This window comes from Aulonocara sp. 'chitande type north' Nkhata Bay, linkage group LG8 (assembly GCF_057382095.1).
Source record: "Aulonocara sp. 'chitande type north' Nkhata Bay isolate Kocher_YH1m ecotype deep benthic linkage group LG8, A_spYH_male_GT1.1, whole genome shotgun sequence".
NCBI classification, from domain to species: Eukaryota; Metazoa; Chordata; class Actinopteri; order Cichliformes; family Cichlidae; genus Aulonocara; species Aulonocara sp. 'chitande type north' Nkhata Bay.
Window position 1 is genome coordinate 18,838,995 of NC_141351.1, and position 16,567 is coordinate 18,855,561.

Here is a 16,567-nt window from a genome sequence, read left to right on the forward strand (position 1 = left end):
GAAAAAGAAGGGAACACACAATAATGTGGGGCAACTCAACACAAGACTGAAACAATAAATACAAAAGATGTCTTGCCCTTTTCACTTTTTTCCCTTTTTACGTAAATGGCCTCCTTGACTCCCCACTCAAACCAGCATTGCTCCCTGTGTGTATCCTCATCATTGACAGTGTCCACTAGCGTGTAGGTGTGAATAGACTGCGGAGTCCTGGCCTGACGAGTTAGCTTTTCCGTGTTGTCCCATCTGCTTAGCCAGGTCGGGTTCCCCGACGTATAAATCATGACAATCCTCCTGGCACCTAACAACGTAATCTATGTTACTCTGTTTGTGTCGAGGAACCCGATCCTTGGGGTGGGCCAATTTTTTGCGCAGTGCATTTTGAGGTTTGTAATCCAAAGAGTTTAAAGAGAATATGTCTCAACTGCTGCAATACTCCTGACACGTAAGAGATCACTAAGGGTTTTCGCTCAGTCAGCGGTTGTCTTTCTCTCCTGGATTGGCTGAAGTTTTCATTAGGCGCCTTCCCAGCTTTAACAAATGTCCAGCTGGGATAATCACGATATGTTCTTCTGCTTTCCTGGCCACTGTAACTGTGGGGATGGTGTTCGCTCCATGTTGTAGTGTCCTGATGACACCCAATTTGTGCTCCAGTGGATGATGAGAGTCAAACCTTAAATACTGATCCATACGTGTTTGTTTACAGTATCATCAACTTTTCTTTGCATATGAGTATGCATGTACTCTAAAGAGTGCTAAAGTCTTCTCCATTAAACTTTTTGATTTTTTGCCCTGTTTTAATCTTATTTATTGATCTTTTTTGTATTTTCTTTATCACTGAGGGCACCACTGAAATTTTTGTTACGTTCTTGTAACATAATGACAATAAATAATCTAAACCTTGAGACAATTTAGTTACAGTTTAGAGTTATAAACCTTGGAGGAGTCCTTTTACCTTCAGCTAAAAGCAATCAGGTTGTCTCATAATATAAAAAATAACCTACAGACATACACTTCTTTTTCTTTTCTTTTTTTCAAAAAGTCCCATGGAATAAACCTTTAGGCTGACAAGATGTTTCAATGTCTTTAATTTAAAGATTTCTGCTTGTGATGTTGTTATATACTGGACTGAGGACCCCTTTAGGATTGGCAAAACATCCCAAACAAATCAGATCACCTTCATTCTATCCATCCATCCATCCATCTATCTTCCACTTATCCAGTTGAGGGTCACAGGGGGGCTGGATCTTAGTCCCTGGCGATATGGTGGATTTGAACACAGGACTTTCTTAGGCTAACCACTGCACCAACGTGCTGCCTGAAACAAGCTTTGAATATCAACAGAGCAGTGGGAACTCAGTGTTGCTTCGGGTTTTCTGTCTTTGTTTCTGGCTCCGTTCTTTGAAACAGCTTTATTATTTTTCTTTTGTGAAAGTTTTTCCATGTATTCTTCTCCAAAATGTAGTCATGGTTGGCATAGAAAATTACATTACTTTTAATGTACTTCTCAAAATAGTAGTTGGAGTATTTCATGTATTCATCAGTCATGAACCCATATGCATCCACCTGAGGATACAGAAAGAGAGAAAGAAAAAAAATATTTTAGTACAGCACTTTTCAAAACATATTTTGCAGAATACCTTAATACAGGATCAATCTGGATCATGCACAGCACAAATCTACAGCAGAATGTCTATATATACATACATGCAGTCAACATTAAAAAATATCAGAAGTGTGTGTGTGTGTGTGTGTGTGTGTGTGTGTGTGTGTGTGTGTGTGTGTGTGTATATAAAAAACTAAAACTAACACCCAGCACGCCCCTGCGGGCGGTTTATCCTTCAAGCTCGGGTCCTCTACCAGAGGCCTGGGAGCTTGAGGGTCCTGCGCAGTATCTTAGCTGTTCCCAGGACTGCGCTCTTCTGGACAGAGATCTCCGATGTTGTTCCCGGGATCTGCTGGAGCCACTCGCCTAGCTTGGGAGTCACCGCACCTAGTGCTCCGATTACCACTGCGACCACCTTCACCTTCACCCTCCACATCCTCTCGAGCTCTTCTCTGAGCCCTTGGTATTTCTCCAGCTTCTCGTGTTCCTTCTTCCTGATATTGCTGTCATTCGGAACCGCTACATCGATCACTACGGCCGTCTTCTTCTGTTTGTCTACCACCACTATGTCCGGTTGGTTAGCCACCACCATTTTGTCCGTCTGTATCTGGAAGTCCCACAGGATCTTAGCTCGGTCATTCTCCATCACCCTTGGGGGCATCTCCCATTTAGACCTCGGGACTTCCAGGTTATACTCGGCACAGATGTTCCTGTACACTATGCCGGCCACTTGGTTATGGCGTTCCATGTATGCCTTGCCTGCTAGCATCTTGCACCCTGCTGTTATGTGCTGGATTGTCTCTGGGGCATCTTTACACAGCCTGCACCTGGGGTCTTGCCTGGTGTGATAGACCCCAGCCTCTATGGATCTTGTGCTCAGAGCTTGTTCTTGTGCTGCCATGATTAGTGCTTCCGTGCTGTCTTTCAGTCCAGCTTTGTCCAGCCACTGGTAGGATCTCTGGATATCAGCCACCTTCTCTATCTGCCGGTGGTACATACCGTGCAGGGGCCTGTCCTTCCATGATGGTTCCTCGCCTTCCTCCACTTTCTTGGGTTTCTGCTGCCTGAGGTATTCACTGAGCATGCTGTCAGTTGGGGCCATCTTCGTGATGTATTCTTGGATGTTCCTTGTCTCATCCTGGACTGTGGTGCTATATATATATATAGCACCACATAGCAACACACATATATATACCGACCAATAACCTGCCTCAGTACTACATGGAAGCTCCTGTCAGGCATCATATCGGCTAAGATGAACAGGCACATGGGTCAATACATGAGCGGGACACAGAAAGGAATTGGCAAGAATACCAGAGGTGCAAAACACCAGCTACTGGTAGACAGAACAATCAGCCGAGACTGCAAGACCAGACTGACCAACCTGTGCACTGCCTGGATTGATTACAAGAAGGCCTATGACTCAATGCCCCACAGCTGGATACTGGAATGCCTAGAATTGTACAAGATCAATGGGACCCTAAGAGCCTTCATCAGGAACTCAATGGGGATGTGGCGTACAACACTAGAGGCCAACTCCAAGCCCATAGCACAAGTTACCATCAAGTGCGGGATCTACCAAGGAGATGCTCTGTCCCCACTGCTGTTCTGCATAGGCCTGAACCCCCTCAGTGAGATCATTAACAAGACTGGCTACGGATACCGACTACGGAACGGAGCAGTTGTCAGCCACCTCCTGTACATGGATGACATCAAGCTGTATGCCAAGAGTGAACGAGACATCGATTCACTGATCCACACTACCAGGCTATACAGCAATGACATTGGAATGTCGTTCGGACTGGAGAAGTGTAGTCGGATGGTAACAAAGAGAGGGAAGGTAACATTGCAGACATAGAGGACAGTTACAAGTACCTGGGGATCCCGCAGGCAAATGGGAACCATGAAGAGGCCGCTAGAAAGGCTGCAACCACCAAGTACCTGCAGAGGGTCAGGCAAGTCCTGAGGAGTCAGCTGAATGGTAAGAACAAGATCCGGGCCATCAACACGTACGCCCTGCCCGTGATCAGGTACCCTGCTGGGGTAATAGGCTGGCCAAAGGAGGAGATAGAAGCCACTGACATAAAGACAAGAAAGCTCCTGACCATGCATGGAGGGTTTCACCCCAAGTCCAGCACCCTGAGGCTGTACGCTAAGCGGAAGGAAGGGGGCCGGGGACTGGTGAGTGTCAGCACCATAGTCCAGGATGAGACAAGGAACATCCAAGAATACATTGGGAAGATGGCCCCAACTGACCGAGTGCTCAGTGAATACCTCAGGCAGCAGAAACCCAAGAAAGAGGAGGGAGACGAGGAACCATCATGGAAGGACAGGCCCCTGCACGGTATGTACCACCGGCAGATAGAGGAGGTGGCTGATATCCAGAAATCCTACCAGTGGCTGGACAAAGCTGGACTGAAAGACAGCACAGAGGCACTAATCATGGCAGCACAAGAACAAGCTCTGAGTACAAGATCCATAGAGGCTGGGGTCTATCACACCAGGCAAGACCCCAGGTGCAGGCTGTGTAAAGATGCCCCAGAGACAATCCAGCACATAACAGCAGGGTGCAAGATGCTAGCAGGCAAGGCATACATGGAACGCCATAACCAAGTGGCCGGCATAGTGTACAGGAACATCTGTGCCGAGTATAACCTAGAAGTCCCGAGGTCAAAATGGGAGATGCCCCCAAGGGTGGTGGAGAATGACCGAGCTAAGATCCTGTGGGACTTCCAGATACAGACGGACAAAATGGTGGTGGCTAACCAACCGGACATAGTGGTGGTAGACAAACAGAAGAAGACGGCCGTAGTGATCGATGTAGCGGTTCCGAATGACAGCAATATCAGGAAGAAGGAACACGAGAAGCTGGAGAAATACCAAGGGCTCAGAGAAGAGCTCGAGAGGATGTGGAGGGTGAAGGTAACGGTGGTCCCCGTGGTCCCCCCTGCTTCTCTCAATGACTATCGCCCTGTAGCCCTCACCTCAGTAGTGATGAAGTGCTTTGAACGCCTGGTCAGAGACTTCATCATTTCTTCACTACCAGACACACTGGACCCACTACAGTTCGCTTACCGTCCAAATCGTTCCACAGACGATGCCATCTCTCATCTCCTCCACACATCACTCACTCACTTGGACACTAGAAGGGGGAATTATGTTAAAATGCTCTTCATAGACTACAGCTCTGCATTTAACACCATAATTCCCTCCACACTCACCACCAAGCTGGAGCATCTGGGACTCAGCTCATCTATGTGTCTGTGGATCTCCAACTTCCTAACTGGCAGACCACAGGCAGTAAGGATGGGCGGACATGTCTCAGCCTCCACCACTCTCAGCACTGGAGCCCCCCAGGGGTGTGTTCTGAGCCCCCTGCTGTACTCTTTGTACACATATGACTGTGTGGCCACTACCAGCTCCACCACCATCATCAAGTTTGCTGACGACACCGTCGTGGTGGGCCTGATCTCTGATAACAACGAGACGGCCTACCTGAAGGAGATTAGGAATCTGGAGAACTGGTGCCAGAGGAACAACCTCCTTCTAAACGTCAGTAAGACAAAGGAGCTGATAGTGGACTTCAGCACTAAGCAGGAGAGGAACTACCAGACCCCCGTCATCAACGAGTGCCCAGTGGAGAGAGTGGACAGCTTCAAATACCTCGGAGTTCACATCACGCAGGACCTGTCATGGTCCTGTCACATCAACACTGTGGTGAAAAAGGCCCGACAGCGTCTCTACCACCTCAGACGCTTGAGAGACTTCCAACTGCCCTCCAAGGTGCTCAGGAACTTTTACTCGTGCACCATAGAGAGCATCCTGGCGGGAAACATCTTAACCTGGTTCGGGAACAGCACCATGCAGGACAGACGAGCTCTAGAGAGGGTTGTGCGGTCAGCTGAGCGCACCATCCGCTCCGAGCTCCCTGACCTGCACTCAATCTACAGCAGGCGGTGCTGGACCAAGGCCAGGAAGATCGTGAAGGACCTCAGCCATCCCAACAACAGACTGTTCTCTCTGCTGAGGTCAGGAAAGCGATTCCGCTCCCTGAAGACCAACACAGAGAGACTGAGGAGGAGCTTCTTCCCGCAGGCGATACGGTCTCTCAATCACACCACCACACAGTACTGACCCACACATACAGTTCTTACACACACACTGGACTTTCTGGACTTTGGTTTTGCACAACACTGGTCACTATATTCTTCATTTCCGGTTAATACTTGTACAGCTGCTGTTATTGTGTATATATTTATTTATATTTAGATTTCTTCATACATTCTTATATAGTTCTATATTGTGTATTTTGTTGTACAGTTATTTTATTTTCAACTTTAATTTATATATTTTATCTTATTCTTCCCAGTTAAATTTACCCTTCATTCTAATTTGTGTTGTACAGTTATTTCATTTTTAACCTTAATTTATATTTTATTCCTTCCTAGTTAAATTTACCCTTTTTAATTTTTCATATTTATTTCCTATCTTATTCATAGCCTTTTCCTTTTTTGTTTTCTTTAGGTCACGAGCAGTTGTCCAAGCATTTCACTACATATCGTACTGTGTATGACTGTGTACGTGACAAATAAAAATTTGAATTTGAATTTGAATTTTAATCGGAGCACTAGGTGCGGTGACTCCCAAGCTAGGCGAGTGGCTCCAGCAGATCCCGGGAATAACATCGGAGATCTCTGTCCAGAAGAGCGCAGTCCTGGGAACAGCTAAGATACTGCGCAGGACCCTCAAGCTCCCAGGCCTCTGGTAGAGGACCCGAGCTTGAAGGATAAACCGCCCGCAGGGGCGTGCTGGGTGTTTTTTATATATATATATATATATATATATATATATATATATATATATATATATATATATATCTCTCTCTCTCTCTCTCTCTCTCTCTCTCTCTCTCTCTCTCTCTCTCTCTCTCTCTCTCTCTCTCTCTCTCTCTCTTCAGGGACTAAGATCATGCTCCCCTGTGACCCTCAAAAGCTAAAGGGTTGTTAACTAATTCTAGTGCCAAGTAAAAACCACAATGATTAGTGGTCATTAAAACTGATGATTTTCTCATAAATCACAATACTTGGGTGGGTCCTGGGTCGTGTGACCCAGTGTTTCAAGTTTCATGGTATTTGGTTTTTCATTGTTTATGTTTTGGTTCATTTCAAGTTTTCAAGGTTTTCATGATTTTTGTTCTGGGCTTGTTTCCGTTTTTGCTCCAGTTCAAAATCATGTTCATAGTTGCTATAGTCATTTCTGGTTTCCCATTTTAGGTCCTAGTTTAGCTTTTGCCACTGTCCTTGCTGCCTAGTTTTGCTTTTATGTAATCAACCATAATAAAGGCTTGCTTTTGTTTTTTGAAGGTCAAGGTCAAATTATATATAGCACATTTTCAGACAGACGATGTTGCACAAAGTGCTTAACAATATAAAAATGCCATTAAAAAAGAAACAATGTAAAACAATAATAACAATATAAAACAATTATAGGACAATAAAAGAATGAAAACAATAACTAAGACTGTCAAATAAGACCAAAGTCCTTGGGTTATAGTGTGTTAAAAGCCAGGGCATAAAAATATGTTCCGTTGTCCACAGTGTCTGCTTTTGGATCTCCTTCTCTAATCTCCAAGCAAACCGTGACAGACATACTTCTCTCTCCTGGATAAACTGCCTTTATAGGTTTAGATGCATTGTTAGGACGCATTGTCATCGGCAGTACTAACCCTAGCCCAAATTTTGATATCAGCTAGATATCAAAATTTGCTGTATCACACAGAACTGCCTTTTGAGGTGGTTTGAGCATTTGATTCGGATGCCTGCTTCACACTTCCTAGATTACGTAGTTTGGGCATTGAAAGAGGACCCAGGGCAACTTCAAGATACGTTTAACAGATTACATGTCCCGCCTGGCTTTGGGGTCCCTTGATGTCTCCTCTAATCTCCAATGAGCTGCAGGAAGTGGCTGGGGTGGGGGGAAGTATGAGGATCTCTGCTCAGACTGCTGTCCGGAATAAGATGAGCAGCAAAAAAAAAATGGACGGACAGATGAGCTTGGATGAAAACAATGCAATGCTTTCTGCTATGCAAACAGAGTAGCGTTTGTACTGGTATGTTTAAAATATGTGATGTTCAGTTTTAACCAATTTGCAAAATTGTGTTAAATAATTTCTTTTAATGAAAGAGCTGCTCTGGGGTTCAGTGCCTGTCAGTATCTGTATTGTGTGCTTTGAAATCTGTGACTCTCACAATGAAATGTAAAGGTGATAGTAACTCACTGTATCACATGTGTGCAAAGCCAGGAAGAGAGTGAACGCTCCGTTGGTTGGTCTGACTAATGGCCAGAATGTTTCATTCAGATTAGGTGACTTTAGGAACCTGCGGATAAAAAAAAAAAAAAAAAAAAAAAAAAAGCTTCAATGGAAAATGAACAGAAAACAAACCAAACATATAAAAAGAAGAAGAAAAAAAATACTGACAAGTAAGGAAACACTGCATCCTTCACACTGACCTTTAAGTTAAAATAGCTTCAGGAAAGGCTGTAAATGATTGTTGGCTGTAAATGATCAAATATCTGATTGTTGGATTTATAAGAATTAAATGATTTTGAGTTCAATCACCAAAAATAATATTTTATGGTGATTGCGTGGCCCAGATATCTTACATTTTTTTAATTAGTTATTTCATAATTTACTGGCTTGGAAAAAATTTCTGCTTTCCATGAATGATAAAAATAATTATTTTTTGCTTCCTAATGTCGTTTTACCCATTTTGGCAATTCGACATTACCTTTAAATGTAAGCATCTTATTTGTCATTATTATATTTAAATAGGATAAAATCTGGTATTTTAATGCTGGGTTTTTTTGGGGTTTTTTTTTCAGTTTTTGGTGTGTGTGTGTGTGTGTGTGTGTGTGTGTGTGTGTGTGTGTGTGTGGTTTTTTTTTAAATCTAATTATTTATTTTTACCTCCGATAACAACTGACCTGTTCTTCACGTATCGGAGGAAGTCCTGGTGTAGAACGTAGAAGCGGCTCTCATTGTACTGCCCTGAATAGTAGTCCCTTGGCCTGGTGAGGTTAAAACACAAAAGACAGGAGGGATAATTTATATTATTAGTTTTTTTTCTTTTGTTTGTTTCTTCTTCTTTTTTTATAAATTGCCTATTAAAACCTAAAACCAAAGTGGATTACAACCCAAGTTTCATGTTGTTTTGGGTGTTTCAAGAGGGTATTTGTCATTTGAATCTGTTAAGCAAGACACCTGTGCGTCTCTCACTTGGTTGTTGGTGCACTCAGCAGTGACATCTGGGAGCTGTGGCCATGGATTTTTACTAGCTAGACAAAACCACAGCTGCTCTTAAAAAGTTGTCTAATGTCAATTTAAAGCAATTAGAAAATCTAAATTTGTTAAAGAAAGAGAAAAATAACCAGTGTATGTAACAGTCATGTACATCAATGAGAAATCACAAATGAAAGCTAAAAATTTAACAATGAGCATACATCAAAACTTTCAGTCAATTTCCTGCAGATGATAATCACCATTCCTTGTCGAATTGGCCACCAGAGATCTGCTGTCCTTTGAGAAGACCCCCGAGCCATTGAAAATCTCTTATTCCCTCAGGAATCATCACATATTTTATTCCCTGCCAAGAGAAAAATTATGCAGAGTAATCATCTTTATTTTGTGGAGATTATAAAAAGTATCACAATCCTGTCTAAGCTTTAGTACCTCATCATGAGGGGCAGATTTGTATCCATATGTCCCAAAAACAGAAGGTGATGCAGTGATGGAGTACGCTGTGTGAACGTACACTGATGTTCTATTTCCTACATCTTCCTCAAAACCTTTGGTAACAGCACCGTTCATCCTGCCAAACAGACGCAATTCAGAAAATTGATCTTTGGTTTGGTTTATGTTGATTTCATTGCAATGTTCAAGTTCAGTCACTATAGTTCAAGCGACAGCATTCACACTGAAAGCGGTGTGATATGCCTTTCATCTTATTGTGCTTTTCCTTAGTTTCTGTCTTATAGCAGCATTTGTTCAAGGATTTCCTTGATGCCTTCCCATAAAGTACAAGAGAATTTTTTTAATGCAAGTTTATTTACATCAATAAAAAATGTTTTCAGTAATTAATTTCTATATTAATTTCTAGTTATTAATAACCCTTTTTGTCAGTTTTGAGTAATTTTCCCAGTATTTTGACTTAGTGGGGGAAACAAACTAGTTTTTCAGCTCTTGGCCCTGTATGATGTCACTAAGTGCTCATATCTCAGGAGTGTTAGTACAAAAGCCTCATCCACCTGCCGTCTAGTTGTATGCAAGACTGGAAATAAGGATCAGCATAATATTAATTAGCTGCAATAGCGCCATTGTTTAGTAGGTTGCGGTACCAAAAAAATCGAACAGACTTCCATTCAAAGAGGTGAAACTTATGGCGTAAATAAATTTTCCATGAGTCACTGGCTAAAATCTCTTTTTTTTAGTGTTCTCATCCATTTTGAAATCAGTTCCACAAATAGCATGAATATTAGGTCTGTTTGATGACTGATGTGATTCATATTTCTAGTCTGGATTACCAGAGGGGGGTGTCATTTACCAGTACAGCTGAGTCACATGCCGGTAAGAGATCTTTTCAGACAATAGCTGGTGTTGTTTAGGCTTAGGAAATAACAGTCAGTCTGGGAACTCAAAGGTAATCTTGTCATTCCTCATATAAAGTCGGTTCTTTCTACTTGTATCACTTCCTTAAGAGTTGAGGTAAGAACAAGTTTTGTGAGTGTAATTGCTTGGCTTCTCATTTGAGTTTGAAAGTCTATTTCCTTCTTTGGATTTCATGTAAGGGTGTGGGACACACCACACTGGGCCAGTGTAAGCTTTCCTGTCTTCTTTTCACTGTCCTATCAACATGAAATAAAAAAAATAAATAATAATATTATTCAGGAAGAGACCTCCACATCAGCATGGGTATAAGAGCAGAGGAAGCAAAGAATTTGCATTTTTTCCAGAAAACTGTTGAAGCATCTCTCTCTGAGATGAATCTTTTAGTTCCTGTACTAATAGATCATTAAAATGTTGGTAAAGACCAAAATGATTGCGCACTTGCGCCATATTACAAAAATCATTGGGTGGACAGCAAGCTGAAATCAGACTTGCGACAACGGTGAGCATTAGGTTTAAGTGATTCCATGGTTAAGATGGTTCAGCTTGTTCTTTATGGATAGAGGCTTTGGCATCTGGAGAGGACCATAGCTAAAAAGTGATTACACAGAGACTTCTAATTATTTCAAGCAACTCTTCCTTTCTCCAGGGATATAATTAGATCCCTTGGAAGGAGGAGAAAGACATAATGAGAAAGATATGATGAAAATATACAGCTATAAATGTTAAATGGTCACATATAGTTTGAATGACCTATTTGTGACTGTTAAATTAAAAACTTATAAATATCAATTCTTGTTTCAGCAAGGTGACAATAAACTGACTATTTGGAACTAGCACAAGAAAGCTGGTCTTCAATCACTAACCTGTGGGTAGGCATACATATAATTGTGGTAGGTGCACAGACATTTAGGCAATATCCTGTTCAGACATTTAAGTGTTTGACACTATGGTGTCAAAGTGTGAACCTCCTCCCTGTATGCATCCTCTTTGTTGTCAGTCATGAGTCGAATGATCCGTGATGTCCATGTTATGGATGGATTGACAGTTAAGTGTACAGAGCATATAGAGGAGGATCGCAATGACTCTAGTGCTCATATTGAGGCTTGGGGTATTTGCTTGTCCAGCCTGACAGCCTGGGGGCATTTGGTGAGCTAATATAGCATCTAGTAACATATTTAAGTCAGTGCATGAACTTTGTCCAACAGCTTATTTGAAACAATGTCATTAAATGGCAAGCTGAAGTCCATGAAGAGCATCCATATCAAGTGTGTTTGTCTACGACAGTAAGGGCTGTATCAAGAGCCAGAGAGTTAATCTGTTTCCTATATTTTATTGGTGTAAAGTTATTGCAACTGATAATGCTGTCTGATATGACGGGGTTTTCATCCTGTGACCAACCAGTCATATACTGTAGCTTTCAACGAGGGTCAAAGGACAGAATGCACCTTATACATAAACAGTGGCTTGAAAGATAAATAAATAAATAAATAACAAGACAAGATATGGCACTGTTTCTGTCAAACATATTTGCCTCAATATTGAATTTTTTCCTGTCTTTCTTTCTTTTTTGCACACATTTGTCACATGCTGTAGGTTTTTGATTGTGAAAGTAATTTCAATATTAGACACTAAAGTAAATGCAGAACACAAACTTTTGTATATGATGATTTAATTTAGTAAGGAAACAACAAAAAAACTATCCAACCCTGACCCAACGAAAAAAAAAAATTATAGTCCAGCCAATCCAGAGTTTAAGTAGAATGCAATAATTTGACAAAAAAAAGTAATTTGTTCGCCATTTGTTACCATCTTTAAACCGGAGGCTTAATATAAGCCATATATACAGATATATAGAGATGGCACATGAAAAACTAAGTTTCATGACAATTTCATTAATTTAAAAAAAGAGCTAGCTTATTCATCAGTCAGAAAAAAGTACATGTAAGTACTGTACCTATAAGTTTGGTAAGGTAGTGAAATTAAATTATTATGCTGTAGAAAAAATCAGCTGCAAGCGTCAGAGATTTCAAAATGCTTCCAGATTGTCCAGCACTGACTGCTTTAGCAAATATGGCCCAAATGTCCAGCGCACAGTTTCAATGTGTATGTGAAGTGCACCAGCAAAAAGTCTGTTGAAAAAGAACCTAAGGGCTGCCTGCAGTTTGCAAATGAATGAATCACTTAATCACTGTTTGAAAACACCGTATGACAACAGCGATGGATTATTTAGCAGGAAAGCTTTGACTGGCAGGAAAAGGAACTCTTAGGCAATGGGAAATATTTACGACATTTCTGCAACACTAGTTCCTAGGCTTCTTTGTCACAATATTATATCATAATTATTGCTACTTTTGTCATTTCTGTTTGTAAGGGTTTTCTTTTTATATGCTGCCATTGTCTTTAAGCTCTGCAACAAAAAAGGATAAAAAAAATCTGCTCAACCAAAATAACCAAAAACACCCAAATACATGTCTGCACATGTTCCTGCTTCTTATTTCTTGGAGGTTTTTTCTTTTTCTTTTTTAAGTTGTTCAAAAGAAAGAAGTTCTTGAAGAACAACTGCCGATTTTCTGAGAGAAATGAGTTTCATATCAGTGTCTGCATAAGTGTACACAAATTATATCTCAAAGGCTCTCCACCATAGTTAAATATTGTCCTATGCATTCTAATACACAGAAATAATACATTGATTTTTTTTTTTTAAGGTGTGGAATATCCTGGAATTTTAAGAGGTGTGTTCTCCTCTTGGATCCTTCTTTAGCTCTCTGACAGGTCTCATTGCAGGCTTTCTTTCTGTGCTATCTGCCCAACTCTACAATTACATATGCTTGAGTGTAAACAGAGATTAGGCAGTTTGGTTTGGCAGTTAGTTTGGCTGAGCTGCTATACTTCCTGACAGCAGCTCTCTCCACTCTCTGTTTACATATGCCCGGCATGAGAGTCTAATCCTAACCCAGTCACAACTGGCCATTGTGTTCGGTTTGCTGTGTTAAGATATGATATGTTTAGTTGTGATACATAAGAGCAGTTCTCTCTTTATACATTCAGAAAATTTTGTGAATAGAAATAACTTATAGGTTAATTTGAGTAACGTCTTGCAAAAAAAAAAAAATTTATTAGGTACACCTATTCAACCCAAACCTCTGGTAAGCCAGTCATAAGGCTTTTCAATTCAAATTTAATATAGACATGTAGAAATTGTGAAAGAAAGGTGACTTTGAAAGTGGCATGGTTGTTGGTGCCGACTGGCTGGTCTATTTCAGAAGGTTCTGAAGAGAAAAAGGACTCCAGCATAGTACTAATAAGGTTTACCTCATAAAGTACCTGGAGAATTTATGTGATGTTGTACCAAAGAAGAAATACTCTCTTTGTGATGCTTTCAGGCACTTAATTTATCTTGATCTTAAAGGTTTATAATATATTTCAGTGGTATTTTTAAATACCACTGAAATATGTTATTAGCTGGCTGTTTCTAGAGATTTCATCAGACCTAAGTGATTGTTGTGCTCTCCATTAAACTGCTCTCAAATAGGAACATTTTACCCCTAAACTACCCTTCAGTTCAGAGAGAATAGGCAGGTATTTTTTTAAGCTCTTTCTTACCGAAAAATGTAATCATGAGCATCGATCTCTGCACCCACTTTTGAGCCGTTCAGAATTCCCGCAGTACCCACCACAGCGCAGTGAACACAGCCATCGCCCCCTGGTTTTGGGAGGAGCAGTGGCTCTTTTGGCTTTGGAATCAGCTTCACTGAAGCCATCACTTCTGCAAACGAAAAGAGAACGCATAAGTACAGACACTTACAGGAGCAAACCTGTTCAGACTTGTGGATGCCAGATTTTCATCCTAACATGCAAATTTCACAGCAGAATTTCATCAGACCAAATAGTGTTTTTTCCAATCTTATGTTTTCCAGTTTTGCTGGATTAGGGTTAGACTAAAACTAACTAAACTAAACTGTAGTCTTAGTTTCCTGTTTTGATAGGAGTGGCAACTGGTGTGTGTGGCTTTCTGGTAATTCAAGTTTCAATTTGTTATCTGTTCTGAGATCAACAAGACGTTTTCACCCAGAGAACTGCCAGTGCTTCCTACCATTTTATGAATTATTTTTATTATTTTATAATTTTATTATTGTATTGTGATGGGTTATTATCATTATTAATTGACTTATGGATGGCAAAAAGTAATTTTTTAATTCACAAAAAAAAACTTTTTTTCAGTGCAGAAAAAAGCTTCTATAGTAAGCTCTAGAGATGGTTGTGTGGGAAAATTCAAATCCCAGTAGATCAGCACTTTCTGAAATATTCAGGCCAGCCCATTTGGCACCAGCAACTACGCCACACTTAAATACAAATAAATCTTCTTTCGTTGCCCATTCAGATGCTCAGTTTGAACTTCAGCAGGTAATCTTGACCATATCTATGTGTCTAAATGCATTGAGATGCTGCTATGTGATTGGATGATTAGGTATTTCCATTAAAGAGCCGTTGAACAGATATATAATGAAATGACTGTATTTTCATTGGGTGCGGTAAGAATAATTTCATGTCTTTCAATACAAGTTCAATCTTAGCTTTTTTGACTGATTGTTTAATTACTTCTTTATAAGCTTGATGAGCTTTGTCCTTTGTCTCTCTTGTGCTGGAAATAGTGTAATTACAGAACTGAAAAGTGTGTGTGACACAAAAACAATAATAAAAGGTGACATAATATTTCTTAACACTTAACTGTCTTTCTTATTGACGTGTATCTTTTTCACAATTATTTTATCAGAATATTTGGAGTTAGAATTAGGAAGAGGAAATTAAATCATAAAAAAAAAAATCTATTATTCCATTACTTAGCAGTCTGTTACACAATACTTGACCTGATATCAGTTTCACAACTACCTACCATCATATTTGTACTCCATAAACCCAAAAGGATTGTTAAAATGTGAAAGGCGATTCCACTCGCTCATATTAATGTTGTCCTTGTGCAGAAACAAACGTATGTTGGGAAGAAAAGCCTTCTTGAAGTTCTCATCCTGAGAGTTTCGCAGTGATTGGGCACATGTCTGATAATAACAGAAATATTAAATTGTGAAATAGGTTAAAAAGATTTTGTGCCTGACTTATTTTAGAAACCTTTAGGAATAATTAAATGGAGTGAAACCATTAAGAAACCCAGTCAAACAGAAAATACAGGACAGTTACAGCAGAGGCAACAGACTGACTGCATTGCTGAGCTCACTTCAGCGTTGCCAGCCCACACCCATCAAGTTAATTACTACATTTGTCCTGTTTCTGTCATATTGTGTCTTAGCATGCTTACTGTTGGTCTAGGTGGGGCATCCTGGTTATAGACATCATCAAAATCCCACTGAGGAGCCTTTGTGAAATTTCCTCTGTAGAGGAGAGGTATTGGAGTCTCAGCCACGGCTCCATGTGTAGAGTATTTCGGTTCTGTCACTGGGTTTGTTTGTGTTGAATCAACATTTTTTGCTGGGCTGGTTGTGGTAGACACAGAAAGCAGTGCAGTTGTTTTTTCTTTCTGTCCCCAGAGTTTAATATCAAACGAAATGCTTTCCCATCTGAGTTCATGTTTTCCTGAGAAAGTTATCCAACTGAATCATAAATTTCACAGAAAAGCACAAATGGAAACAGGACAAAAGGGAACAAAAAGGAAAGTTCAGAATTAGCAAATCAATTTATGATTCCTTTTTTTAAAAACAAAATAAAATAAACTACTTACCGTTTTGATAACTTTTCCTGAGATAGAATCAAAGCCACAAAAAAAACTGTCATTATAAGGAGCAACGAAAACATCCTGGATGTGTGGACTGCCATCGCTGTTGAGTGAAGGCTTCGCCGTTAAATTGAACACACATAGACACACATATGCACTCCCTTCTGGATTTGACTCCTTCTCACTGAAGTGACTGGGCTGGGCTACACCACAGTTTGCGGACAGATATGCAGTCAAATATATTCAGACACACAAAGCCAACCACACAGAGCTTAACAGCAATGTGGTTTGTTACACAACAATGGAATTTCAGAAACAGACATACCTCAGGGATTAAACCTGTTATACATGTAGTATTTTAAAACTAAAATAAAAGCCACAGGATTCCTTTAATAACGTTGAAAACTGCAAAAAGGTTCATTTGGTTTGTCTTGGGAATTTGACCGTGTGTGGGTGCGTCCTGCCATCTCCCCGCCTTGGGTGCCACACTTTTTGTTCAGCTGACTCTACTCAGCAATTAAGATAAGGAGAAAAAAGTCTTGTTGGTTTTGTAGCCAGTGGGATGTGTGTG

At 40.6% G+C, this 16,567-nt stretch overlaps 1 protein-coding gene across 1 annotated transcript; it reads right to left on the reverse strand.

Annotated features, from left to right (window-relative positions):
- Positions 1 to 983: 983 nt before the first annotated feature.
- Positions 984 to 16,118, reverse strand: LOC147323625 (alpha-N-acetylgalactosaminide alpha-2,6-sialyltransferase 1-like). Its single transcript, XM_086304098.1, has 9 exons — positions 16,003 to 16,118; positions 15,583 to 15,874; positions 15,163 to 15,325; positions 13,872 to 14,034; positions 9,333 to 9,471; positions 9,143 to 9,246; positions 8,588 to 8,671; positions 7,881 to 7,980; positions 984 to 1,563 (listed from the first exon to the last, which is right to left on the reverse strand). The coding sequence occupies exons 1-9, from the start codon at positions 16,095 to 16,097 to the stop codon at positions 1,354 to 1,356; spliced, it is 1,350 nt and encodes a 449-aa protein (XP_086160224.1). The 5' UTR covers positions 16,098 to 16,118; the 3' UTR covers positions 984 to 1,353.
- Between the last annotated feature and the right edge of the window lie 449 nt (positions 16,119 to 16,567).

What these genes read in the sequence shown, in the direction of transcription:
- LOC147323625 (XM_086304098.1), bottom strand. Translation starts at nt 16,097, where the DNA reads ATGGCAGTCCACACATCCAGGATGTTTTCGTTGCTCCTTATAATGACA. An exon ending in CAGGAAAAGTTATCAAAACG is followed by an intron (nt 15,875 to 16,002) that starts GTAAGTAGTTTA and finishes TTTATGATTCAG; the next exon opens with TTGGATAACTTTCTCAGGAA. An exon ending in ATGCCCCACCTAGACCAACA is followed by an intron (nt 15,326 to 15,582) that starts GTAAGCATGCTA and finishes TGTTATTATCAG; the next exon opens with ACATGTGCCCAATCACTGCG.